General features: G+C 36.5%; 1 protein-coding gene across 2 annotated transcripts in view; it reads left to right on the top strand.

The window, feature by feature from the left end:
• Nucleotides 1–27,351, top strand: part of LOC111155437 (ubiquitin conjugating enzyme E2 V2) — a 55,142-nt gene that overhangs the window by 21,342 nt on the left and 6,449 nt on the right. For both annotated transcript variants that reach the window (XM_022515590.1, XM_022515591.1), the window contains exons 2-3: nt 13,775–13,923; nt 18,028–18,153. In XM_022515590.1, the coding sequence (XP_022371298.1) occupies nt 13,775–13,923; nt 18,028–18,153 (275 nt within the window). The remainder of the gene's footprint in view (nt 1–13,774; nt 13,924–18,027; nt 18,154–27,351) is intronic.

The following is a 27,351-nucleotide window of genomic DNA, read 5'->3' as shown; positions in this document are numbered from 1 at the left end:
TTTAAAAATATTTATTTACTTTAGAGAGAGAATGAACAGGGAGGAGGGGCAGAGGGAGAGAGAAGCAGACTCCCCACCAAGCAGGGGCCTGATGCAGGGCCTGATCCTAGGACCTGGAGATCATGACCTGAGCCAAAGGCAGACACTTACCTCTTGAGCCAGTCAGGTGCCCCTAATGTTTTAAATATATGACATAGTTACCTGAATGTATGGCAGTTGTCCTTTAAGTTTTCGTACTGCTAAACATTTTTCATTTTCACCTGCTTTTCTTACCTTTACTTATCTCTGGCAATATAGTGAATCACTGCCTTTTTTTTTTTTTAAGACTTTATTTATTTATTTGACTTAAAGAGGGAGGGAGAGAGTAAGCACAAGCAGGGGGAAGGGCAGGCAAGGGAGAAGCGGGCTCCCCCCTGAGCAAGGAGCCCCATGTGGGACTCAATCCCAGGTCCCTGGGATCATGGCCTGAGCCGAAGGTAGCCCCTTAACTGATTGAGGCACCCAGGTGCCCCTAGTCACTGCAAAACTCAATGGCTTTGGGGCACCTGGGTGGCTCAGTGGGTTAAATCCTCTGCCTTCAGCTCAGGTCATGATCCCAGGGTCCTGGGATCAAGCCCCGCATCGGGCTCTTTGCTCAGCAGGAAGCCTGCTTCCTCCTCTCTCTCTGCCAACTTGTGATCTTTGTCTGTCAAATAAACAAATAAAATCTTTAAAAAAAAAACCAAAACCTCAATGGCTTCAAACTGATTCACTCATTGTCATGATTTCTCATTAATTTGGTGGTTCTGCTGGTCTCACGTGATGATGGACTGGGCCTCTTGCCCAGGTACCTTGATTCAGTTAGGATTGGCCATTCTCTGGCCTTTGTGACTTCTTTACATCCTGGTAGTGTCTTAATTGGTGTTTGACTACCAAGAGAGCTAAAAAGAAGAGAAGCCATCATTCCCACAACTGCAGCAACATACTATACCATATATCAAAATAAGTGGCAAAGCCATCCCAGATTCAAGCAGAGAGGAAATAGCCTCCATCCCTTGTTGGGGGGTGGGGGTTGTGTCCTGAGGGAGAAGAATTGTTCATAGCTAGCTTTGGAGACAGTCTACAGACTACTCCTTATGTTTTGTTCTGAGGGCAAATTTCATATAGAATTTTAAGTCAAAGCATATGAATAAAAATTATTATATTTTGTCAAGTTACCTCTTAAGCAAGGTGGAATTGATTTCTAGTGGTGTGTAATTATGTATAAATATACTTTTCCCACAGTTATACCAGCATTGTGTTTAGCATATTTTAAATTTTATTTTTTGATGGATGTCTTTTAGTTTAAATTTTTTTAAAAAATTTTTTTGTTTGGTTTATTTTGTTGTTTTATCATTTGTATTTCACATCTGTGAAATATATGTTACCCATTTATTGTTTTAAAAAAAATATATATATATATATATATATATATAGTTATAAACGTGTGTGGCCATTTACTTTTTGTTCAAGGAACTGGTTATTGATATTAGGAGGCTTTAAAATTTCAAAGGATTGAAATCAACTTGAAAATTTTATACCTTATATTTAGTACTTCTTCCTTTTTACTTTTTTTTTTTTCATTTTAACTTGGGATAGAGTCATGTCTGATATTCTGAAACAGTGCTCTAGATGAAATAAAGGAAGGTTAAATGGGGAGGAAAATTAGACTACACTTCTCAGTGGGGCGAATAGCAAAGAATTTCTCACTACCTTTAATGTGCTACAAAGTACAGTGATTCTCAACTATTTTGATTGCAAAGTTAATAGATAAACATGAATTTTTAGAAAGCAAAACAATATAAATTGCATAACACTGAAACTGCATTTGATCTTTGATTTAAAGGTGTTTCAGGAATTATACAGGTATGTTGTTTTGTTTTAAAATTAGTCTCTGATAGCTTGGTTTCATGGAGTTTAAGAATCCCAGATTTGGAAATAATGTGGGTCAGCAAGGATTCTGAACCAGAGAATGGAGATGAGGGCAGAGAAAAGGCGAGAAGATTTCTTCTTCATGTTGCCTCTTTCTCCCCTGTTTGGTGAATTCCTTCCTGTAGTAAGCTTTTACGTGTTGCTCATTGAGATTTGTTGGGATGAACAAAAAGTTGTACATCACTGATGTAGTTTAGTTCCACATTTCACACTGAAATAATGCAAAGTGTAAAAGAAAGCACTATTTGCTCAGAGTCATTTGGCTAGATCCTGGTAGAGCAAAATGTTAATGAAAATTTTGTGGTGTTCCTTCTTGTCTTAAAGAACTTCTCATAATCTGATTTCTGTGTTTTGCTGTTAAACTGTAAGCTACAAGAGATCTGGGACTGTGACTGTCAGTGCTAGATCCCATTGGCCTCACATAGTTCCTAGCTTGTAGTTGATTTTTGATTTTGGTTAATTGGAAGTAAATAAAATTACAGAATTATAATAAAATGAACCCAGTTTTCCTAGTTGAGGCACTTCACATTTCTTGGTCTTTCATCATCATTGTTGCTGTTTTCCTCCTCTTTTTATCTATGGTGTTCATGCTTATTGCCCAGCCTTGCACCTGCCTGCACCTCTTGCTGCAGGTAAAGTCTGAGTTTGCAAGTGTACCTGTCCTTTATGTGTTGAACCCTGCCTTCCAGGTCATATCTGGCTCTTTGCTCATTCATTTTCAACTACTGTCCCCAAACATTGCCTACCATTCTCTCTTTCTACTTTTTTTTTTTTTTTTAAAGATTTTATTTATTTATTTGACAGAGAGATCACAAGCAGACAGAGAGGCAGGCAGAGAGAGAGAGAGAGAGGGAAGCAGGCTCCCTGCTGAGCAGAGATCCCGATGCGGGACTCGATCCCAGGACCCTGAGATCATGACCTGAGCCGAAGGCAGCGGCTTAACCCACTGAGCCACCCAGGCGCCCCTCTCTTTCTACTTTATTTTTTTTTTTAATTTTTCATTTTTTGTGTGTGATGTTCCTCCTTTTAAAAAGAAAAATTTTAAACAGCAGAAAAATGTGTGAATACACATATGTCCACTCACAGCTCTCTCAAATTCTAGTAAATTTTTCCTGCTTCAGGTTGATTGAAGAAATAAAATTTGTCAGTACCCTTCCAAGTATCTAAGCCTCTTCTTCTTTGCCCAGAGATTACTGCTATCCTAATTTTGGAGTGTATTGCACAAATGTCTTTATACTTTTGCTACCATATATATGTACTCAGGAACAGTATAAAGATCCGTTTATATATGGCTTTTGAGGGGTTTCTTTTTAATTGTGGCAAAATATATACAATGTAACAATTATCATCTTAACCATACAGTTCAGTAAGGTTAAGTATATTCATGTTTGCAGCAATCTCCAGAACTTTTCAACTGGCAAAACTGGAACTACTCATTAAATAGTGTGCTTTAAAAATTTTGGCATGGATTGATACTTGTAGCTCTAATTTTTTTTATTCTAATTACAACAGACTTGTGTTGTTGATTGTATCTTAGTCTTAGGTTGTTTCTAAGTTTTGTTTTTTTTTTTTTTTAAACAAATTTATTTATTTGACAGAGAAATCACAAGTAGGCAGAGAGGTAAGCAGGGGGAGAGGGGGAAGCAGGCTCCCTGCTGAGCAGAGAGCCCAATGTGGGGCTCAATCCCGGGATGCTGGGATCATGACCCGAGCAGAAGGCAGAGGCTTAACCCACTGAGCCACCCAGGCGCCCCTGTTTCTAAGTTTTTACTGTTAGGGATATTGCTTAGTGAGCATTCTTATTCCTGTCTTCCTCTGAGCACTCACATGAGTTTTTTCAGTCCTATGCAAATATTACCAGTTTGGCCACCAAAATAGTTGTACTAGTTTATTCTCATGTCAACAGTATATTGAGCTCTTCTCTACATCTTCCTCAAATCTAGTACTGTTCTGTGGAGTTTCTATTTTTAATTGTCTTTTCCTTGTCTCTGAATTTCAGATGCTAACATTTTACCGGTTACTTGAATCTTCCTTCAGTCTGTGGCTCATCTTTTGTCTTTCTCTGAATATTTTTTCTTTTTTCTTTTTTTTTTTTTTTTTGGTCAAGTTTATCAGTCCTTTGGTTTTGCTTTCTTTGTTTTGTTTTAAGAAATCCTTTCTTAGGTGCCTGGGTGGCTCAGTGAGTTAAACCTCCACCTTTAGCTCAGGTCATGATCTCAGGGTCCTGGGATGGAGGCCGTAGTGGGCTCTCTGCTCAGCGGGGAGCCTGCTTCCCCCTCTCTCTGCCTGCCTCTCTGCCTACTTGTGACATCGCTCTCTGTCAAATAAATAAATAAAATCTTAAAAAAAAAAAAGAAAATTTCTTATATCTCAAGGTCATAAAGATACCTTATGTTTTCTTAAAGTTAATATTTTGCTTTTCATAGTTAGCATTTATTTGCTTAGAATTGATTTTTATGTATCTGTGAGATAGGGGTTTAATTTTTCCATATAGGTGAAATATCCTAACACCATTAACTGAAAAGTACATTGTTTTTTAGTTTTTTCTTTTGGATTAATTTCAGATTTACAGATATGTTACAGAAACAGTACAAACAATTCCCATATACCTTCACCCAGATTCATCAAATGTTAATATTTTAATATTTTTATGTGCTCTCTTTCCCCTTATCTTCCCACAGACACAATTTTTTTTCCTGAACTGTTTGAAAATAAGTGACAGACATAGGCCTCTTCACTCATAAATACGTTGCTTTGTGTTTACTGAAAACCAGGCATCTTCTTACATTACAGCAATGTAATTTTCAAGATCAGGGAATGAGCATTGATATAGAACTTCTAAGATATAGGCCTATTCATGTTCTGACAAATTTCCCACTAATGTGTTTTATTTATTTGGTTTTTTTTTTTTTTTTTACATTTTTTATTTAAACTCAATTTAGTTAACATATACTGTATTATTAGTTTTAGGGGTAGAATTTAAAATTCATCAGTTGCATAAAACATCCAGTCCTCATTACTTCAAGTGCCCTCCTTAATGCCCATCACCTGGTAACCCCATTCCTCCACTCTTTCCACTCTGGCAAACCTCAGTTTGTTCCCTATAGTTAAGTGTCTCTTATGGTTTGCTTGCCTATTTTTGTTTTATTTTTCCTTCCCTTCCTTGATATTCCTGTTTTGTTTCTTAAATACCATACATAAAATCATATAATTAATTGTCTTTCTCTGACTGATTTCACTTAGCATAATACCCTCTGGTTCCTTCTAGTCATTACATATTGCACAATTCCATTCTTTTTGATGGCTATTATCCCATTGTATGTATGTGTGTGTGTGTGTATATATGTATATATACCACATTTTCTTTATGCATTCATCTGTTAATGGATATCTGGGCCCTTTCCATAGGTCGGCTTTTGTGGGCATTCCTGTTATACACAGTAGGGTGCATGTGCCCCTTCGAATCACTGTGTTTGTATCCTTTGGATAGATGAATACCTAGTAATTAAACTGTTGGGTCTTACGGTAGTTCCATTTTTAAATTTTTGAGGAATCTCCATGCTGTTCTCCAGTGGGTGCACCAGCTCGCATTCCCACCAACAGTATAAGAGGGTTCCACTTTCTTTGCATTCTTGCCAACATTTGTTGTTTCATGAGTTGTTCATTTAGCCATTCTGATGGGTGTGAGGTGACAGTTCATTGTGGTTTTGATTTGTATTTCCCTAATGATGAGTGATGTTGAACATCTTTTCATGTTGGCCATTTGTGTGTCTTCTTTGGAAATGTCTGTTGTCTTCTGTCCATGTCTTGATTGGCTTATTTGTTCTTTGGGTGCTGAGTTTGATAAGTTTTTTTTATAGATTTTGGATTTTAGCCCTTTATCTGATAAGGCATTTGCAAATATCTTCTTCCATTCCATAGGATGCCTTTTAGTTTTGTCAGCTGCTGCCTTTGCTGTGCAAAAGTTTTTTATCTTCATGAAGTCCCGATAGTTCATTTTTGCTTTTGTTTCTTTTGCCTTTGAAATCGTGTCTAGCAATACGTTGCTGTGGCCAAGGTCACAGAGGTTTCTGCCTGTTGTTCTCTTCTAGGACTTGGGTGGATGCCTGTCTCACATTTAGGTTTTTCATCGTATTTGAGTTTATTTTTGTGTATGATTTAAGAAAGTGGTCAAGCGCCTGGGTGGCTCAGTGGGTTAAAGCCTCTGCATTCGACTCCGGTCATGATCCCAGGGTCCTGGGATCGAGCCCCGCATTGGGCTCTCTGCTCAGCAGGGAGCCTGCCACCCCCTCTCTCTGTGCCTGCCTCTCTGCCTACTTGTGATTTCTGTCTGTGAAATAAAAAATAAAATCTTTAAAAATAAAAAAAAAAAGAAAGTGGTCAAATCTCATTCTTCTGCATGTGGCTGTCCAATATTCCCAACACCATTTGTTAAAGAGACTTTTCTTTTTCCATTGGATAGTCATTCCTGCTTTGTTGAAGGGTAGTTGACTATAGAATTAAGGTGTCCATTTCTGGGTTCTTTATTCTGTTCCATTGAGCAGTGTGTTTGTGTTTTTTTGTGTGTGAGTTCCATACTGTTTTGATGATTACAGTTTTGTAATACAGTTTGAAGTCTGTGAATTGTTTTACCTTCATCTTTGATTTTCAACAGTTCTTTGTCTATTTGATGACTTTTCTGGTTCTGTATACATTTTAGGATTGATTATGTTCCAGTCTGTGAAAAATGCTAATGGTATTTTGTTAGAGATTTCATTGAATATGTAGATTGCTTTGGGTAGAATAGACTTTTTAACAATGTTTGTTTGTTCTTTCAGTCCATGAGCACGAATGTTTTTGGCTTTCTTTGTGTCTTCCTCTGTTTCTTTTGTAAGTGTTGTGTAGTTCTTAGAGTACCTCTTTGGTTAGGTTTATTCGTAGGTATCTGTTCCTTCTTAGTGCAGTTGTAAACAGGATTGATTTGTTGGTTTCTCTTTCTGTTGCTTCTTTGCTAGTGCATAGAAATGCAACTGACTTCTTGTGTTGATTTTATATCCTGTGACTTTGATGAACTCCTGTTTCAGTCTAGCAATTTCTTGGTGGAATTTTTTGGGTTTTTTTATGTAGAGTATCTATGAAGAGTGAAAGTTTGACTTCCTTTTTGCTGATTTGGATGCCTTTTATTTCTTTCGTTGACTGATTGCTGAGGCTAGGACTTCTAGTACTGTTTTGAACAACAGTGAAGAGAGTCGATGTTCTATGTCATGTTCCTGGCCTTAGGGGGAAAGCTCTCAGTTTTTCCCTATTGAGTATGATAGTCTCTGTGGATCTTTTGTATGGCCTCTGTGATATTTAGGTATGTTCTCTCTATTCCTACATTATGGAGTGTTTTTTTGTTTTTTGTTTTTTTGTTTTTTTTTGTTTCAAGAAAGGATGCTGTAGGGACACCTGGGTGGCTCAGTCGGTTAAGTGGTTGCCTTCGGCTTAGATCATGATGCCAGGTTCCTCGGATCCAGTCCCACATCAGGCTCCTTGCTCAGCAGGATGCCTGCTTTGCCCTCTGCCTGCCCCTCCCCCTGCTTGTGCCATCTCTCTGACAAATAGATAAATAAAATCTTAAAAAAAAAAGATGCTATATTTTGTCAAACGCTTTTTCTGCATCTTTTGAGAGGATTATATGGTTCTTATCTTTTCTCTTTTATAATGTAGTGTATCACATTGATTTGCAGATGTTGAACCACCTCTGTGGCCCAGGAATAAATCCCGCTCCTGGTGGTGGTGGTGAATAATCCTTTTGGTGTACTGTTGGATCCTATTCGCTAGTATCTTTTTTTTTTTTTAAAGTGACTCTTTTTTTTTTTTTTTTTTAATTTTAAAGATTTTATTTATTTATTTACAGAGATCACAAGTAGGCAGAGGAGAGAGAGGAGGAAGCAGGCACCCTGCTGAGCAGAGAACCCCATGCGGGGCTCAATTCTAGGACCCTGAGATCATGACCTGAGCCAAAGGCAGAGGGTTTTTTTGTTTTTTTGTTTTTTTGTTTTTTTTTTTTTTTGAGAGCGAGAGGGAGGAGGAAGTAGGCTCCCTGCCTAGCAGAGAGCCCGATGCGGGACTCGATCCCAGGACCCTGAGATCATGACCTGTGCTGAAGGCAGAGGCTTAACCCACTGAGCCACCCAGGCAGCCCAAAAGGCAGAGGTTTAACACGCTAAGCCACCCAGGCGCCCCCTATTCGCTAGTATCTTGGTGAGAATTTTTACATCCATGTTTATCAGGGTATTGGTCTGTAATTCTCCGTTTTAGGGGTTTTTTTTTCTGGTTTTAGGATCAAGGTAGTGATGACTTCATACAATGAGTTTGTGTTTTCCTCACATTTCAATTTATTTGGACAGTTTTGGAAGAATAGGTATTAGGTCTTCTTTAAATGCTTGGTAGGATTCCCTGGGAAGCAATCTGGACTGGACTCTGGTTTGTTGGGAGATTTTAGATTATTGCTTCAATTTCTTTGCTGGTTATGTGTCTGTTCAGGTTTTCTCTTCCTTCCTGTTTCAGTTTTGTTAGTTTATATGTTTCTAGGGATGTATCCATTTCTTCCAAATTACCTCATTTGTTGGCATATAGTTGCTCATGATGTTTTTACAATTTTATTTCTTTGGTGTTGGTTGTGATCTCTCTCTTTCATTTATGATTTTACTGATTTGGGTCCTTTTTCTTTATTTTTGTTTACTTTTTAAAAATTTTATTATTAATATATAATATATTATTTGTTTCAGGGGTACTTTCTCATATTGGTAGGTCTGGCTGGGGTTTATCAATCTTGTTAATTTTTTCAAAGAAATAACTTCTAGTTTTGTTGATTTCTTTTACTGTTTTTTTTTTTTTTAATTTCTATATCATTGATTTCTGTTCTAATCTTTATTTCTCTTCTCTTGCTGGATTTAGGCTTTATTTGATGTTTTTTTCCGAGCATGTATCTCTTTTGGGGCCACCTCCGCCGTTAGTTTCAGATTACCTTTGTCACATTCACATTCTTTGGTTGATGAGGAAATCTTAATATCTAGGAAAAACTATTTCCTCTGTTTTCTTTTTCTTTAAAAATTTTCTCCAGAGTCTTGCCTTTCAGATTTGCTAGAAGAATGTTAGAACTGTTTTGTCAGGTTACAAGGGCAAGGCTGTTGGATTTTCAGCTTAAATTGGAAGACTCTGTAGATTAATTGGAGAACTTAATCTTTGGAATAAGTTTGTCATGTAGCACATTGCTTTTTTTTTTTTCCCCAGGTTTTTGATGTTTTTTTGCTTATGTTTTATAATTTTTTCTGCTGACACCTTACATATTTTCACCCACTCTTCACCCTGGATGGTTTCTGTTCATCTTTATGGTGCATCTGGAGAGTTCTTCCTTTAGGAGACTTTCCTTGTCCCCCTTTTGGGGTAAGTTCTTTCTAAATGCTCCCAGACAGTTTTTCACATTGTATTATGCTGTCTCTCTGTCTTTCTCTCATAGACTGTAAAGTTCTTGAGAGCAGGGTTTTAGTCCTCTTAGTCTCAACTTCCTAGTCTACGTAGTAATTGAATCTAGTAGTACTCAAATGATTATTGAATGTAGGTGTGAATTAATACAGTAGTGAATGGATGACAAAATAGAGGTCACCTGTTACTTTCTTGCCTTATGTGTGTCCCTCTACGTTATGTTTTTGTGATGTTATTTGTTCCATTAAGGAAGATAATAATGTTAAAATCAAATATTTGTCTTAAATTACTGAAAAATTACGGAGTATTATCAGAAAAGTTTTATAAATCCTTTTACTAATATATGATTTTAAGCACCACAAACCAGAAATTCTTGGACTTCAGTTTTAATGCTTTCTTTACAGTATTTTTTCACATGACAAATTCTGGAAATTCTTTACAGTATTTGTTTATATGACAAACTACAACAGTGAGTGATTTTTAGAAAATACATATTTTAAGTTGTATACATTCTGTAATCTCCCTACTTTTTTATTTTATTAAAATTTTATTTTACCTTTTTTGTGTGTGTTCCAAGATTCATTTTTTATGCACCACACCCAGTGCTCCATGCAATACATGTCCTCCTTAATACCCACCATCAGGCTCACCTAACCTGCCCACTCCCATCCCCTATAAAAGCCTCAGTTTGTTTCTCAGAGTCTTCAGTCTCTAATGGTTCATCTCCCCCTCTGATTTCCCCCAACTCACTTCTCCTCTCCATCTCCCTATGTCCTCTGTGTTATTCCTTATGCTTCACAAGTAAGTGAAACTATATGGTAATTGGCTCTCTGTTTGATTTATTTCACTCAGCATAATCTTCTCCAGTCATCCATGTTGCTACAAAATTTGAGTAGGTGGTCATTACTCTGGTCCAGTCTCCCAACCCCTGCCCCTCAAGCAAGCATTTTAAAATGGCATTTGATAATGTCTGTCATAGAAAGATGTTCATAAGTAGGGGGAAAAGGAAGTTACAGAACTATGAGTCATGATCTCATTTTTGCAAAAAACATGGTAACCATATTTTGTATATGGAGAATAATCTGAAGAGAAGTACATTAAAATAGTAGCCATAATTATTCCTTGAAATTTGGGGACTTTTGTACATCTTAGACTGTTTACCATCAGCTGCTGGAACTGGAATCCACACTGCCCTCTCTAAAACTGTAATACCGCTTATCTTTTTTTAGTGTTACTTTAGAACTTCCTTAATTTAGATGATTATTCGCAAACTGGTAGATTTGCTTTGTTACCATTTCTCATATTTGTGTGGACATATTGATAGATTTATTCCTATTCAAGGTCTTACACTATTTTCGCTGTAATTTGAAAAAGGTAAAAATTTATGCTTTTATTTTTGGTATCATGGGAATTAAAGGCAAATGATTTGGGATTTGATATCCTTCAGATTTAAAGCTGGAAGCATGTTTCCTAGGTCGTTTGCATTGTGAATGTAGTTTTTTGGTGTTATGGCTCAGAAGTGCAGGTTCAATGTGATGGAGAAGAGACTAGATTGATTAGTGGAGGAAGCCTGGAGATGGGTTTTGGACTTGGTTTGTCAACAAACACATAGTTAAGTGACTTTAGGATAATCATGTAACATTTATGGTGATAATTTTCTTTCCTCTAAAGTGTTAGGTTTTGGACTGGATGATCTCTGGTGTTCTCCTGGACCAAATATTGACAGCATTTTAAAAGTTTCAGCTAGAAAGGGATAGATTTATGGGTTATATATTTATTTATAACTGAACCCAGACTAAGGAGGTAAAATATTTAAAACTGTTAACAAAACGACACACACAGATATACAGGAAAAAGACAAGTAGAACTGTAGAAAAAGACTCATAGATGGCAAGAGATCTAGAAGGTGGCTGTGTAATACTTCAGTTTTCATGGAGCAATATCCCCATCTTGTGGCTTTGTTTTTTCCTTCACAGACATTGGTGGTTGGGTGAAATGAAGCCAGTGCTCTAGTCCTGAATTTGAAAATATGGCTCAGTGTTTTTTGGTTTTTGTTTGTCTTACACTTTAAAAGTAAAATAGTCTAAGCTGCTACAACTTTTTAAATGTTAGTATTGTCAGTAATAGATCTATCAGTTTTAGAACTATTTTCCCAGAAAGCTATATAAAGAAAGGGTGAAAAGTTTAGCAGTAACTAGGTTTATCATTTTTATGGCACTTATATAAAGAGAAACATTAATTTTACATTGTTTGCTTTGTTGTTTTGGATGCTCATCAAGGTCGCTTGATTGAATTGTTTATAACTAGAAGGAAACATTTATAATAATTTATAATAATACAAATTTATAAAAATCTTTGGGGAATGACTTCATAAGGGCAAGGGTAATCAGGTTCATTTAGGATTACTTTAAAAACTCAGTAGCAATATCTTGTGGAGGTAATGACTATACAGTTACAGGAAAGTAGCAATGGTAGGTGAACAGAAACTTACAGCTTAGGTTAATATTTCTAGGGACCACCCCACAGGGTTGTACAAAGAGCTTTTCTTCTCACATAGCTTTGATGGAGGTTAATAGAAACAGATACTGAAATGACCATCGTAGTCAGCATTGAGTTTAAGATGGATTACCTTGTTTAGTTTTCACAGTGATTCTGTGGGTAGGAACTACTGTTAGTTACCTCACTTTTATAGATGAGAAAATAGGGCTGGGGTCACATATCAAGTGGTTAGCAGAACTGGACTTTGGCAGTCTGATTCTTATATCTGTGCCAGGATATGCTGCCTGTGTAGTTTGTACTGCTGTGCAGCTTGGTGGTTAAAAGTGGCTTTGGTCTAGAAATTGAGGATCTGTCTCTTATAGCTTGTGTGACTTTGGGTAGGTCCCTAACTTCTTTATATCCCAATTCCTACAATGGTAAAATGGGTGCTTTTAGGATTAAATGGGATGATTTGCTTAAAGTAGCATACAGCGTATGCTAAACAAGTGGTTATTGATAATCATAATAGTTGTAATAGTGACTATTCTTGTTTCTTGTGATTTATGACAGCTCCATATTTTTGTGGCCCAAGATTTTCAAGCATTTTTTTTTTTTTATAAAACACAGTACGTAAAATGGCTAGTGTTCTCTTAAGTTACAATATTTATTGCTTTTTCATTGTATGTCCGGAAGGATTAGTATGAATTAATAAGTGAAATATGTTTTGGTTTTAGGAAGAGAGAGGTTACACAAATTGACAGTTGCTTTAGAAGAGATGTCTCTAAAAAAAAAAAATAAAAGAGATGTCACTTCTTTCTGCTTCATCGTTGTGTGTGTGCATGCATGAGAGGGAGTACACAAGAATATATGTGCAGTCTCCAGAACCAGAGAGAGAGGCTTCTGGGGACATTTACCCAATTTTTTCAAGACTTACATGGTGGGACTGGGGAATGTTTCAAGCTTGATGTTGTTGAGAACATGCGAGACCACAAGATCTATCCTTTGGAGAGGCCAGGCCAATAATTTTAGGAAAGGTTGTGGTCAGTTAGAAGAATGATGGTTGGATTCTAGGGATTGGAGTTCACAGTGGTGGCAAAGACCAGGTTTACTGAGAATGAAAGAGAAAACTTGAAATGCTAGGGAATTCTAGGCAGAGGGGAAGATATCTGTGTTAAGATTTTAAAAATAGAGTAGGGGTGATGAGGTCTAAAGAATGGGAGGTGTGAGATGGACTAGTGGATCATGAATAATTTGCTGGGTTGGGCCCAGAGGTGAAGGGTGGGTCCTAGGAAACTGTTACATTCATGAGGAGAGTTATTCTCAAATGGAGGAACTCTCCAAGTGATGATTAAGTGGCATTCTGACATGGGAGAGGTAAGATCCTATTGTTTGGGGCCAGAATAGTAAAGGAGACTGGGGACTGTGGGGTGGTTCTGCTTCAGCGTTCTGGAAAAAAATAGTACTTTCTAGTGCCTTTTTAAAAGTTGGAACATAATTCCATTCTTTAAAAGCATTAGAGAGTGTATGTTAATGAATTTGAGCTTTTATGAACGTTCTCATCTTTGCCCATTTATTTGATGCAGTGTTCTAGGCTTGGGACAGAATTCTCAGTTATGGGAAAATGCTCATTTTATAGTGATTTCCTTAGGATTGATTTATATCAGGATAACATTAATTAGGAATTTATATACATGATCTGTATTGCAGTTAATATTTGGTACAGTGCTTTCTCTTTAGTGTTTTCATTTTGACTAGTTTTTAAATTGAGCATTTTCTGGGGCAGAATGCTTAAAGGGAATTTGGTCTTAAAGGTAAATTTGGAAAAAGTTGAATTTGAATATATGCACCTGTTTTAATTATGGGCTTTTTACATTTACATTGACATTCTTTTGTATAGGAGTTAAAGTTCCTCGTAATTTTCGCTTGTTGGAAGAACTTGAAGAAGGACAAAAAGGAGTAGGCGATGGTACGGTTAGCTGGGGCCTTGAAGATGATGAAGATATGACACTTACAAGGTGGACAGGCATGATTATTGGGCCACCAAGGGTCAGTGCTATAAATTATATATTTTTTCTATTACTTACTGTCATTTTAGAGTAAGAATTTTATTTTATATTAATATTAAAATAATTATCATTTCTAACTGAAATAATTCCTCCCTTTTAATTTAGTTTGTATACATTTATTGATGCTTCCTGTGTATAGGATATAATGCTTGATTTTATGGAGGACTGGGGGGAAAAGATTGATACGGTCATTGCCCTCAAGGTGTTTGCAGTTTAGTGGAGGAGAAAAAATAAATACAAATGACAGATTCTAACTATGGCAGAGAAAGTTCACTACGGGACTTCAGAATATGTTTCTTCTAGCTGGAATAATTGAGGAAGGCTGAACAGTGGAGGAAGTTGCCTTTGGAATGAGCCTTAAAGGACTGACTGGTAGGATTTCAGAAGGTGGTGATGGGGATGGAGAACATTCCAGATAGAGAGGAGAAAAGGTGAGGAAATGGAGGGGTATTTGGGAAGAGCAAACAGTGTATTTTGACGTAATATGTTACTAATCTACTGTGTGTGTAACCAAGGGTTTCTAAATTGGTTTGTATTGAGTGCACACTGCTGTTTGCCCTTTTGACATTTGACTTGCCTTGTAAATGCTATAGGTATTAATTTCTTCATTAATAAAGTATATAGAAAAGTCTCTGATTTTTGTATATTTTCTTTTGTTGGCAACAGGCCCATTGTGTTTTATTCTTTGATCTTTCTCAAGGTTTTAAAGTTTTATTTTTACTGAAAATCTTTTCAGACTGGGAAATATTTTGTACATTGCATTCCTTACTTGAAGGTCCCATTTACTACACTCTTGGCAGTGAGTCTTTGAAATATGTAATATGTATTGTGTAATGTTTTGACTTGCTGGAAAGAACACTAATTTGAAGGGGCTTTTTGTTTTTTGGTTTTTTTTTTTTTTAGTCTTTGGTTTTATATACTAATGGCTACCTTATGGGAGCATTTCAACTGTTTTGCTGTTGGGTAGGGTTTAGATTTCCTCTTAATTATTACAAGAGAAAAATGGATCCAGGTAATCAACAGTGTTAACTTTAGTGAGTGAATTAATGTATGTTTTATATTTTCTGGTATTCCTTTGCAAAATTTGAGCACAGTACTAACCTAACAAACTCTGACTTCCTTCTGTTGCTTTGATTTTTCCATGAGATATTTGAGGAAGGAAATGTAGTACTGATGGTTAAGGTTCTTGATTTATTTTATAACTTGGTATTTGTAATGAAAACCATGATTTTCATTGCCTATGAACATGATTACCATGTTTGGTTAAAAAAAAGTGATTTAATTTATCAGCATTCTTAATGAATAGTTTGAAGATTTGACAGTCTGAACTTGGTAGAATATAAATTTGAAATTATTTAGATTTAGTTTTTCTCCAGGCACTACCTCCAGAGGACTTTAAACATTAGGAATGTTTTGGAGCTTGTGTATGAGTTCCTCAGTGATTCTGTGGGCTGTCCCATAACATAAGCAAATATGGAAGAGCAACTCCGACTTGATCTCACACTTTTGGGGTCACCAGCAGGACTCCCTGGACTAGGTGTCTTTCCTGGTGTCACTAAACTGCAGGAAGCTCTTGTGTCCAGGCTGTGCCAGTGCATAGTGAAGCTTTCTCTGCTTGGGGGAGGAGATCTGGCTTGCTTGAAAAGTGCTGCCAGTGGCCATGCTAGGCTTCTGTTCATTGGGCTTTCCCCTTTCTGGGGATGGGGATCTTGGAGCCTCTTCTCACTTCCAGGCAAGAGGGGAGCGCCTCATAAAGGCACAGCGTCTTTCTAGCCAGCCAGTGAGTTCTGCCCTGCATCACCAACCCTCTCTCCACTTAACCTCTCTCACTAAGGCATGTGGGACCCGGTGGGGTGAGTGCTTGTACACTCGTTCAGTTGCCTTTTAATAAAATCTGCAGGGGTTGATGCCTCACTTTAGTTGTTTTCTCTTTAGAAGGTGCCTTGTTTAGAGCAGTTGGAGAATTAAATGGCTTACTTAGACAACAGGAAGGTGTCTGACTATAGTATATATTTAGTAAATATTAGTTCCTTTTTTACTTTTTTATTTTACTATTTTACTAGATAACAGAAGGATAGGGCTGTTTTTTAAAATTTAGAGGTTATAAAATTAGCCCATGGTGTCCAAAGCTAAGACAATGTTTACTCTAAGCATTGAATTAGACCAAAAGGCTAACTTAGTTTTTTTTAACTTACAAAAAAAAAAAAAAAAAAAAAAGTTGAGGTATAATTTATATATAATGAAATGCACAAATCTTACCATGAATTTCCAAAAATATACCTGTTGCCTATACTCCAGATACAGAGCATTTCAATTACCTCTGCCTCTTCCCACCTTCACCCCAGGCACTACTTCCTGCACCTTGGAGCAGTTTTGCAGGTTGTAGAACTTTGTGTAAGTGGAATCATGTAGTGTTTGTATTTACTGGTCTGCTTCTTTTGACTTAGTATCTTAGAGATTCACCTGTTTGTTCCATATAGTAGGAGTGTGTTTCTTTTTATTTTTGTGTAGTATTTTACTCTATGGATATATACATATGTTTATCAGTTGTGTTCATGGTATTTGGATTTTATCTACTTTGTGCTTATTAGAAATAAAACTGCTATGAGCATTCTTTTAAGTCTTTTGTGAACAATGTTTGTTTCCATTTTGGTGGGGTGGGTAAAATGCTTAGGAATGGAATTGCTACTTCATAGGGTATGTGTACACTTAATTCTCTCCATAAGAAAATGCCAGATGGTTTCCAAAATGGTTATACCATCCTCTACTCCCAGCAGAGTGTGAGTCTGTTTGTTTCCACATACAGTGAGTATTTCTGACATTGTAGAATTTCTTGGGGGCTATTATTTTTTAATGCAAGTTTTATAGAAAGGCTAATGTATATCCAGATTGGAGAACCACAGACTGGATGATTTCCTTGAGGTCTCCCTGATTTTAGTCCTTTCTATACATATCCAAAGCACTGGGCATGTTGTTAATGGATGTGTGCTGTTAAACTGGGATGACTTTTATATAGGTGTTTCTTTCTAAAGTGTCAAAATATTTAATAATCATATGTACAAGATTGTTGCATACATTTTAAATTACAGTAGTTTAATATCCCAGATCTGACCTCCACTTGGGAATAGCTCTTACTTAAGGGAAAGGAAGCTGTGGATCAGTTTGGTAAGTGAAATCTATAGATGGTTAGCTTAATTTTTTTTTCCAGGTTTATGCAGGAACCAACAGGTATTAAATTTGTCACTTTAATTTATTTTTTACTTTACTATTATTGATTGTACATTAAGGAGTTAACCAAGTGAGCAAAAGCCGTAAGGATAAAGAGTTAATTATAGCATGAAAATAAGCCTAAATAATCTGCAAGTATTTTAGTTTGGTAGCTTTAAAATAGTTGTTTAATAATATGGTGATGCTCAACTTCTTGATTAAGAAACTATTTTAAAATGATACAGAGACATAAATTTTGCTGTTGTATCTCTGAAAATGGAATTTAATGAACCTCAAAGTTAATGAAGTAATAGAAATATAATAAGGCATGAAATACTTATGTTTTATTACAGTAAGATGGTATAATATGCTGTTTTCCCTTTGGCTAGAAGTTTCTGATTGCTGTATAAGTGGAGTAACCGTGTAAATTATTGTCCAGCCAGCCCCTTTTGAGAGTGAATAAGTATAGTTAATAATTAATACTGGGACAGTGGGAATAGATAGAATTGTTCTGGACAAATGGGAACCTGTATCTATGTGTGACACAAGTCAGTAGTCCTTCCCCGTACAATATAAACTTTTTTTTATTAAAGTCTGAATTTGTTTTGTTTTTTCATTTTAATTTGTTATAGGCATTGTTTGTGCCACAAAAAGCAAGTTCTGTCTCTTGATATTACTTTATAGAATAATTTTAACATTATAAAATCTTGATTTTTAAGCATGCTTGCTCCATTTTTTTCTGACCATATAAGTCAAATAAATTTGAATGTAGAAAAGTAAATTCTTGATCATAATGTCAGATATATTCATATTGTACTTTTCTTCTTTAATTAGTAATTGAATATTATTATTATTACTACTATTTTTTGCCTTCCAGACAAATTATGAAAACAGAATATACAGCCTGAAAGTAGAATGTGGACCTAAATACCCAGAAGTTCCTCCATCAGTTAGATTTGTAACCAAAATTAATATGAATGGAATTAATAATTCCAGTGGAATGGTAAGTTAAAATAGTCATTTTATTCCTATATAATGAATAATATATAGTCAGGAGAAAGTTAAAATTTAAAAAGGACTTTGTTTAGCTGGAAGTCTAAAAGGAATTAATCTTATGTTGTTTTTCTCGTATAAGTCAACCTATCCTTAAAAAACTTGTATGTACCAGCCTAGATAGATGTTGACAACAGTTTTCTTAGGGTTTTATTAATTGCTTCAGTAGTCATATTTTAGTTTAATCCCTATTTGGTGAAAAGATGACCATTATTTCTCTTTGAATGTTGTTTTCTTTAAGGTTAAGATACATTTGGTGAGTTTAAAAGGATGAATATTCTTAAAGAGGAGGCTTTTCTTTGAGTGAAAGTATGTCTGTATTAGAACAAACAGGTTGAACATTGTTGTATGTTGAAAGCAAATAAACCAAAATGACATGCTTGACCAGATTCACACAGGGAAGGCTGAATTTCAGTATGAGTAAGTTGTTAAGGTTCATGTTAAGACTTTTTAAAAAAATATGTTATTTATTTATTTGACAGAGCACAAGAGAGCACAAGCAGGGGGAGGGGCAGAGGGAGAGGGAGAAACAAACCCCCCTGAGCAGGAAGCCCCATGCATGTGGAACTCAATACCAGGACTCTGGGATCATGACTTGAGCTGAAGGCAGACTCTTAACCGACTGAGCCACTTAAGTGACCCTCATGTTAGGACTTTTAAATCCAGGCTCTTGAGATACCATGTTGAGGGCACACTCACATGCAAAATACATGTTAGTGTAACAACAACAACATAATAGTAAAATGAACATTATCCATCTTAGGAAATAGAATGTTACCAACATCCTTAATTTCTTGTGTGCTCCTTCTCATCCCATCCCTGTATTCCTTTTCCTCACCAATGGTAATTAACATCTTAAAAATTTTCTTTTGTACTCTTACATTTTTTTTAAATTTTACCCAGTGTATCACATGTGTCTACCTATCCTTCCTCCTCCTTTTCTTCTTATCTACCTATATGAGTATCTTAATATATCATCTGTTAAAAACCGAGTTTATGGGACACTTGGGTAGTTCAGTCAGTTAAGCGTCTGCCTTCAGCTCAGGTCATGATCCCAGGGTCTTGGGATCCAGTCTCACATCAGGCTTCTTGCTCGGTAGCGGGGAATCTGTTTCTCCCTCTTCCTCTGCCTCCTCCCCACTGCTCACAGGCACATGTACTCTCTCTCTCTCTGACAAATAAATGAAACAACAACAACAACAACAAAAAACCCCAAAAAGCCCTAAGTTTATACTAGTACCTTCAATTCTATTTCAGCACGATAGGGTATATTCCATATTTCATCTTCTCCACATTTGTAATTCCCTCTGGCTACAAATTGAGCCCTGGACATAGAGCTAGCTATCTAGCCTCTAACCTCAGTCAAATATGCAGGCCCACAGCTAGGACCCAGAATGGCTAGTGCCTCCCTGCTGAGTGTATTGGATGAAAGCATGACCCTGATAGGAAGAAGGTAGATGGGTCATTGGAAATCTCAGCTGTGGGCCTGCTGGGCCACTTCTAAACCTCCCTATCTGGTACATGCCAATTAGAAGCTGGGTTCTGAGAGTCCTTCCTGTCAGTCTGTCAATCTTTGCAATTTACTGGGAACATTTAGTTTATTTAATATACGATATATTAATATATTTGGTTTAATAAGTTATCTTATTTTGTGGTTTCTGATTTCCTGTGTGGTTTTTGTTTCTTGTCTACTTTTGAAATGGTTCTCAACTTTTTAAATTCTGTTTCTGTTCTTTCAGTGGTTATTCTGGAAATTATAATGTGCATACTTAACTATTTCTATGTCAGTTGATAAGAGATATTATAGAAGTAGGATTATAAAACACTTTGAATTTACAGAAAGAATACTGTTTAGGGAATTTCTTTTGTGACACACAGCATTACCTTTATGAGGAAGAAATTTAACAAAAATATTTCTGTTTTTGTTAGAGAAAAATTTCTCTACCAGGAGTAGCTGTTCTTCTCAACTGCTGGTTTGTTTTCATATTATAGACTCTGTAAATTAAGTAATTAATGGTGGGCTCTGCATTGTTGAAGGAACTAGGAAGTTCAGGATTAAATTTCAGGCACACCTCTAATGAGTTTATCTGATCTCATGGGTGTCTTATCTACTTTTTGACATTTTTGTCTCTTTCTCTGTTTTTCTTCCCTTCCTGTCTACTGTTAAGTCCTATAAGTCTTTGTTGGAAATGTAACTTTGAGTCAGGTCTTATTTTTCTGTTTACATTGCCACCAAATGAACGTTGACTATCATCTCGTGTCTTGCAACAATCTCTGATTTTGCTTTCTTACTTCCTCCATTCTTTCCAGAGCAAGGAGCCAGAGGATCTTTCTAAAGTACAAATTGTGTCATGTCACTTCTGTGCTGTAATAGCCTTGAATGATTTCAGCCACATTGTGCATGCCTTTTGCTATGGCTCATTGGGACTCACAGGGTACACACTGCCCGACACACCTTTCCTTTTGCCTTAGGACTGTTGCACTGTCTTTTCTTCCAGTCTGGACATATCCACTCTGGCGAATCCTTACAGATGCTTCATTTCTCAGTGTAAATGTCACTCTCTTAGACAAGTCCTTCCTGATTCTCCAGTCTGAATTCTGTCCCTTTTTTTACTCTGAAAATCTTTTCTCTGATAATCTTTTATTCTGATAATAGCAGTTACTATAAATTTATTACCACTTTTCTCTTGGTTTTCATTTTTGGTGTCTTGTTTGAAAAGATTATTTATTTATTTATTTGAGAGACAGAGAGGGCATGCATAACCAAGGGGGAGGGGCAGAGTCAGGAGAAGCAGACTCCCTGCCAAGTAGGGAGCCCAATGCTGGGACTCCATCCTCGGAACCCAGGATTATGACCTGAGCAGAAGGCAAACGCTTAACCGACTAAGCCATCCAGGCATCCTCATTTTTGGTGTTTTTTTAAAAGAAATATTTTTAACATATTTTAACATATAGACAAGTTTTAGAAAATGATATAACCAACATCTTCCATTTTCCCTTGTCATATTTTAGCATGTTGGTCTTATCTGTAATAGCTCTTTTCTTTTTTTTTTTTTTTAAAAGAGAGACTATATTATAAATAGTTAACTCTGTGTTCCTTTCCCAAGGTTCCCCTTCCACTTCCTCAGAGGTAGTCTTATCTTGAATTTCGTGTTTATCATTTCTGAACATGATTGTTTTGTTTTTACTATGCATGTAAACATGTATGCATGTAAACATGATTGTTTTGTTTTTACTGTGCATGTATACTAGTGTGTATACTTCTGTTTTGTATCACTTTTGTCAGTGATTTTTGAGCTTCATTCATGTTGAGTCATTTAAATTAGATTGTTCCTTTTAATACTCTGTTTGTCACCTGCTGGGCATTTAGGCTGTTTTCAGTTTTCACTGAAAAGATTGCTACCGTGGACGTTCTTGTACATGTATTCTTTTACCCTAGGGCAGTGTTTCTCAAGACTTGGTTGTTGGTTCTTTAGTTTGTTGGTTCCAGTATGTTATCGATCAGTACTTTTGTAAGATACAATAAAAATTACTAAGAAAATAAAATTTAAAAAGATAAAATACAAGCTTGGATTTTTTAAATAAAAATTTCTCTGTCAAATTATCATAGAACTCTTGAAACACTCTCAATTTCTGTGTTTATCTTGTGGTACACCAGCAAAAAATTAGTTCAAGGCCTGGCATCATTCCATGAAACATGCTTAGAGTAGCACTGTTCTAGGTCATACACCCAGAAGTGGAATGTCTGCTGAGGTGTGGGGCTTGCCTTCAACTTGATATAATACTGCCATCTTACTCTCCATAGGACTATATCCATGTCTGTCCTCTTAGCTGTGTGTAACAGTACCCTGTGATCGTACATCTCACCAACACTTCATGTTGCCAGTCTGGAAACAGAAAAATACTGATTTTAATTATTAGAGTGTAGATGAGTGTGTAGAGGGTAGAGATAGGGTGAATACACTGGACATCAGTTTTTCTCTTGAATTTAAGAATTTAAAGTATTACTTTCATAACTAGGAAATAAATAGCCACAATCTCACATTGACCATTGGTGATATGCTGGCATAATTTTATATTATATATTTTGAGGTTATTTAAGTACCTGGTGAATTATGGGTGTTGCTTTAGTAATTTTGGTGTGTATCTATTTAATACAATAAGGTAGAATTATTCCTTGGGGTGTTTAGCACTATAAAGCATTGATTGTAGTTCTTTATGCTATGAGGTATCAAGTTTTAGAGGTTATTGTATATTATAGAATGATAAGATGCAGATTTGTTCTGACATGATATTTTCCCATGCTCTTTTCCCCCTCCTCTCTGTTCTTCATCCCCCCCCCCCCCCCCCCTTTTTTTTTTTGGTGTATTCTGTTGGTATTTTACAGGATTTGCAGTCTCTTGTTTATTTAACTGTCATGTAACTTTACAGCTTGTTTCTGCTTTGGAAAGAGCTTGGTACTTTCTCCACTTGTAAACTCCTGTTCGCTAACGGAGTCTACTTAAAATAGGCTAAGGTGCTTGCTACTCAATAAGTTAAAGCATTAGAGTAATCACTTTAAATACATCTTAACATTGGGGTTCCTGGGTGGCTCAGTGGGTTAAAGCCTCTGCCTTCGGCTCAGGTCATGATCCTGGGGTCCTGTGATTGAGCCCTGCCTTGGGCTCTCTGCTCAGCGGGAAGCCTGCTTCCCCCTTTCTCTGCCTGCCTTTCTGCCTACTTGTGATCTCTGTCTGTCAAATAAATAAAATCTTTAAAAAATAAAAAAAAATTAAAAAATAAATATATCTTAATATTATAATATTATTGTTTCAGTTACTTGCAAGAGAATTATTTAAAAGTTATCTTTTCTGTTTTAAGCAGTTTATTGTGATATAATTTGTATACCATACAATTCATTCAGTACACATAATTTAGTGTTTTTTAGTATTCACAGGGTTGTGGACCCATTACCACAATCTAGTTTCTAGAACATTTTTGTTCCTCTCAGAGGAGACCCCATGTCCATTAGTTTAGTTGTCACTTTCTGTCCTGCCTTCCCATACCCTAAACAACATTTAATCTTTCTGTTTTTATAGATTTGCCTATTCTGGACTTTTCATATAAATGGAATAATATTTTTTTGTGACTAGCTTCTTTAACTGAACATAATATTTTCTTTTTTTTTTTTTTAAGATTTTGTTTATTTATTTGACAGAGATCACAAGTAGGCAGAGAGGCAGGCAGAGAGAGAGAGGAGGAAGCAGGCTTCCCGCCGAGCAGCGAGCCTGATGTGGGGCTCGATCCCAGGACCCTGGGATCATGACCTGAGCCAAAGGCAGAGGCTTTAACCCACTGAGCCACCCAGGCACTCCCTGAACATAATATTTTCAAAGTTCATCTGTGTTGTAGCATATATCAGTACTTTATTGCTTTTTATTGTTGAATAATAATAATTCCATTGTATGGATATATCACATTTTAATTATCCATTCATCACCTGACAGATGTTTGGGTTTTTCTGCTTTTGGCTATCATGAACATTGCTACTGTGAATTTGTGTACAAGGTTGAATGGGTAAATCTTTTCATTTCTCTTGGGTATATACCTAGGAATAGAGTTGCTGGGTCATATGATGACTGACTATATGTTTAACTTCTTTGAGGTACCGCCAGACTGTTTTTCAAAGTGAACATTACATTTTGCATTCTTTCCAGCTGTGTATATTGAGAGAATCTTGGCTTTTTATTAATAGAGTTGTAAGAGTTATTTATATACAGAACAGGAGCCCATTATCAAATATATGATTTGCAAGTATTTTTTTTCCCATTCTTTGAGTTGCCTCTGCTTTCTTGAGGGTGTGGTTTGCAATGAAAAATTTAAGTTTTGATGTAGCCAGTTTATCTACTTTTTCTTTTGTTGTATGCCTGTTAGGCATTAGATACTTAGGAAGCCATTGCCAAATGCCATGTCATGAAGATTTACTCCGGTTTTCTTAAAGTTTTCTTTTTTTTAATAGCTTAAGCTCTTAATTTAGATCTATGATCCATTTGGAATTAATCTTCATGTATGATGTGAGTTAACGGTTCAACTTCATTCCTTTGCTTGTGGATGTCCAGTTATCCCAATACCATTTATTTTTATTTTTATTTTTTTAAATTATTTATTTATTTTATTATTATTATTATTATTTTTGACAGAGAGATCACAAGTAGGCAGAGAGGCAGGCAGAGAGAGAGAGAGAGAGGAGGAGGAAGCAGGCTCCCTGCCAAGCAGAGATCCCGATGCGGGACTCTATCCCAGGACCCTGAGATCATGACCTGAGCCGAAGGCAGAGGCTTAACCCACTGAGCCACCCAGGCGCCCCCCCCAGTACCATTTATTAAAGAGACTATTCTTTGTGTGTTTTTCTGACACCTTTGTCAAAAGATTAGTTGTCCATATATGCATGGATTTACTTTTCTGCTCTCATTTGTAGTCCGTTGGTCCAGTGTCATTCCTTATGTAAGAACCATCCTTCTTGATTACTGTACCTTTGTAGTAAGTTTTAAAATTGGAAAAACTTTCTTACTTTTTTTTTTTTTACAATGTTTTGGCTATTCTGGGTTCCTTGTTTCCATATGAATTTTAGGATAACCTTGTTCATTTCTACAAAAAGATAAAAAGTGCCAGGAAGTTGAAATTTTGATAGGGGCTTTATTAAATTTGTAGACCACTTTGAGGGAATATTGACATCCTAGCAGTATTAGGTCTTCTGATCCATGTATAAGGGGAAGTCTTACCATTTATTTAGGTCTAAGTTTTCAACAGTATTTTATAGTTTTCTTTATAGCAGTCCTACACTTCTTTTGTTAAATTTATATCTGTGCATTTTATTCTTTCCCAATTGTAAGTGGCATTGTTTTCTTAATTTTATTTTCAGATTGCTTATTGCAAGTATATAGACATGGTTTTTTTTTTATTTTTATGTTCTATTTAAATTTTTTATAAACATATATTTTTATCCCCAGGGGTACAGGTCTGTGAATCGCCAGGTTTACACACTTCACAGCACTCACCATAGCACATACCCTCCCCAAGTCCATAACCCCACCCCCCTCTCCCACACCCCCTCCCCCCAGCAAGCCTCAGTTTGTTTTGTGAGATTAAGAGTCACTTATGGTTTGTCTCCCTCCCAATCCCATCTTGATTCATTTACTCTTCTCCTACCCTCTTAACTCCCCATGTTGCATCTCCACTTCCTCATATCAGGGAGATCATATGATAGTTGCCTTTCTCCGATTGACTTATTTCACTAAGCATGATACCCTCTAGTTCCATCCACGTCATCGCAAATGGCAAGATTTCATTTCTTTTGATGGTTGCATGGTATTATTCCATTGTGTATATATACCACATCTTCTTTATCCATTCATCTGTTGATGGACATCTAAGTTCTTTCCATAGTTTGGATATTGTAGACATTGCTGCTATAAACGTTCGGGTGCTCATGCTCCTTCGGATCACTACGTTTGTATCTTTAGGGTAAATACCCAGTAGTGCAATTGCTAGGTCATAGGGTAGTTCTATTTTCAACATTTTGAGGAACCTCCATGCTGTTTTCCAGAGTGGTTGCACCAGCTTGCATTCCCACCAACCGTGTAGGAGGGTTCCCCTTTGTCTGCATCATCGCCAGCATCTGTCATTTCCTAACTTGTTAATTTTAGCCATTCTGACTGGTGTGAGGTGGTATCTCATTGTGGTTTTGATTTGTATTTCCCTGATGCCGAGTGATATGGAGCACTTTTTCATGTGTCTGTTGGCCATCTGGATGACTTCTTTGCAGAAATGTCTGTTCATGTCCTCTGCCCATTTCTTGATTGGATTATTTGTTCTTTGGGTGTTGAGTTTGCTAAGTTCTTTATAGATTTTGGACACTAGCCCTTTATCTGATATGTCGTTTGCAAATATCTTCTCCCATTCTGTCAGTTGTCTTTTGGTTTTGTTAACTGTTTCCTTTGCTGTGCAAAAGCTTTTGATCTTGATGAAATCCCAATAGTTCATTTTTGCCCTTGCTTTCCTTGCCTTTGGCGATGTTCCTAGGAAGACATTGCTGCAGCTGAGGTCGAAGAGGTTGCTGCTTGTGTTCTCCTCAAGGATTTTGATGGATTCCTGTCTCAGATTGAGGTCCTTCATCCATTTTGAGTCTATTTTTGTGTGTGGTGTAAGGAAATGGTCCAGTTTCATTCTTCTGCATGTGGCTGTCCAATTTTCCCAACACCATTTATTGAAGAGACTTTTTTCTGTCGGACATTCTTTCTTGCTTTGTCGAAGGTTAGTTGACCATAGAGTTGAGGGTCTATTTCTGGGCTCTCTATTCTGTTCCATTGATCTATGTGTCTGTTTTTGTGCCAGTACCATGCTGTCTTGATGATGACAGCTTTGTTATAGAGCTTGAAGTCCGGAATTGTGATGCCACCAACTTTGGCTTTCTTTTTCAATATTCCTTTGGCTATTCAAGGTCTTTTCTGGTTCCATATAAATTTTAGGATTATTTGTTCCATTTCTTTGAAAAAAATGGGTGAGATTTTGATAGGGATTGCATTAAATATGTAGATTGCTTTAGGTAGCATAGACATTTTCACAATATTTGTTCTTCCAATCCAGGAGCATGGAACATTTTTCCATTTCTTTGTGTCTTCCTCAATTTCTTTCATGAGTACCTTATATTTTTCTGAGTATAGATTCTTTGCCTCTTTGGTTAGGTTTATTCTTAGGTATCTTATAGTTTTGGGTGCAATTGTAAATGGGATTGACTCCTTAATTTCTCTGTCTTCTGTCTTGTTGGTGTAGAGAAATGCAACTGATTTCTGTGCATTGGTTTTATATCCTGACACTTTACTGAATTCCTGTATGAGTTCTAGCACTTCTGGAGTGGAGTCTTTTGGGTTTTCCACATATAGTATCATATCATCTGCGAAGAGTGATAGTTTGACTTCTTCTTTGCTGATTTGGATGCCTTTAATTTCCTTTTGTTGTCTGATTGCTGAGGCTAGGACTTCTAGTACTATGTTGAATAGCAGTGGTGATAACGGATATCCCTGCCGTGTTCCTGACCTAAGCGGAAAAGCTTTCAGTTTTTCTCCATTGAGAATGATATTTGCGGTGGGTTTTTCATAGATGGCTTTGA

This window comes from Enhydra lutris, unplaced genomic scaffold (genome assembly GCF_002288905.1).
Source record: "Enhydra lutris kenyoni isolate GAN:26980312 unplaced genomic scaffold, ASM228890v2 scaffoldscaffold41, whole genome shotgun sequence".
NCBI lineage: Eukaryota > Metazoa > Chordata > Mammalia > Carnivora > Mustelidae > Enhydra > Enhydra lutris.
Note: the sequence above shows the minus strand (reverse complement) of the source record. Positions and strands in the feature narration are given on the sequence as shown.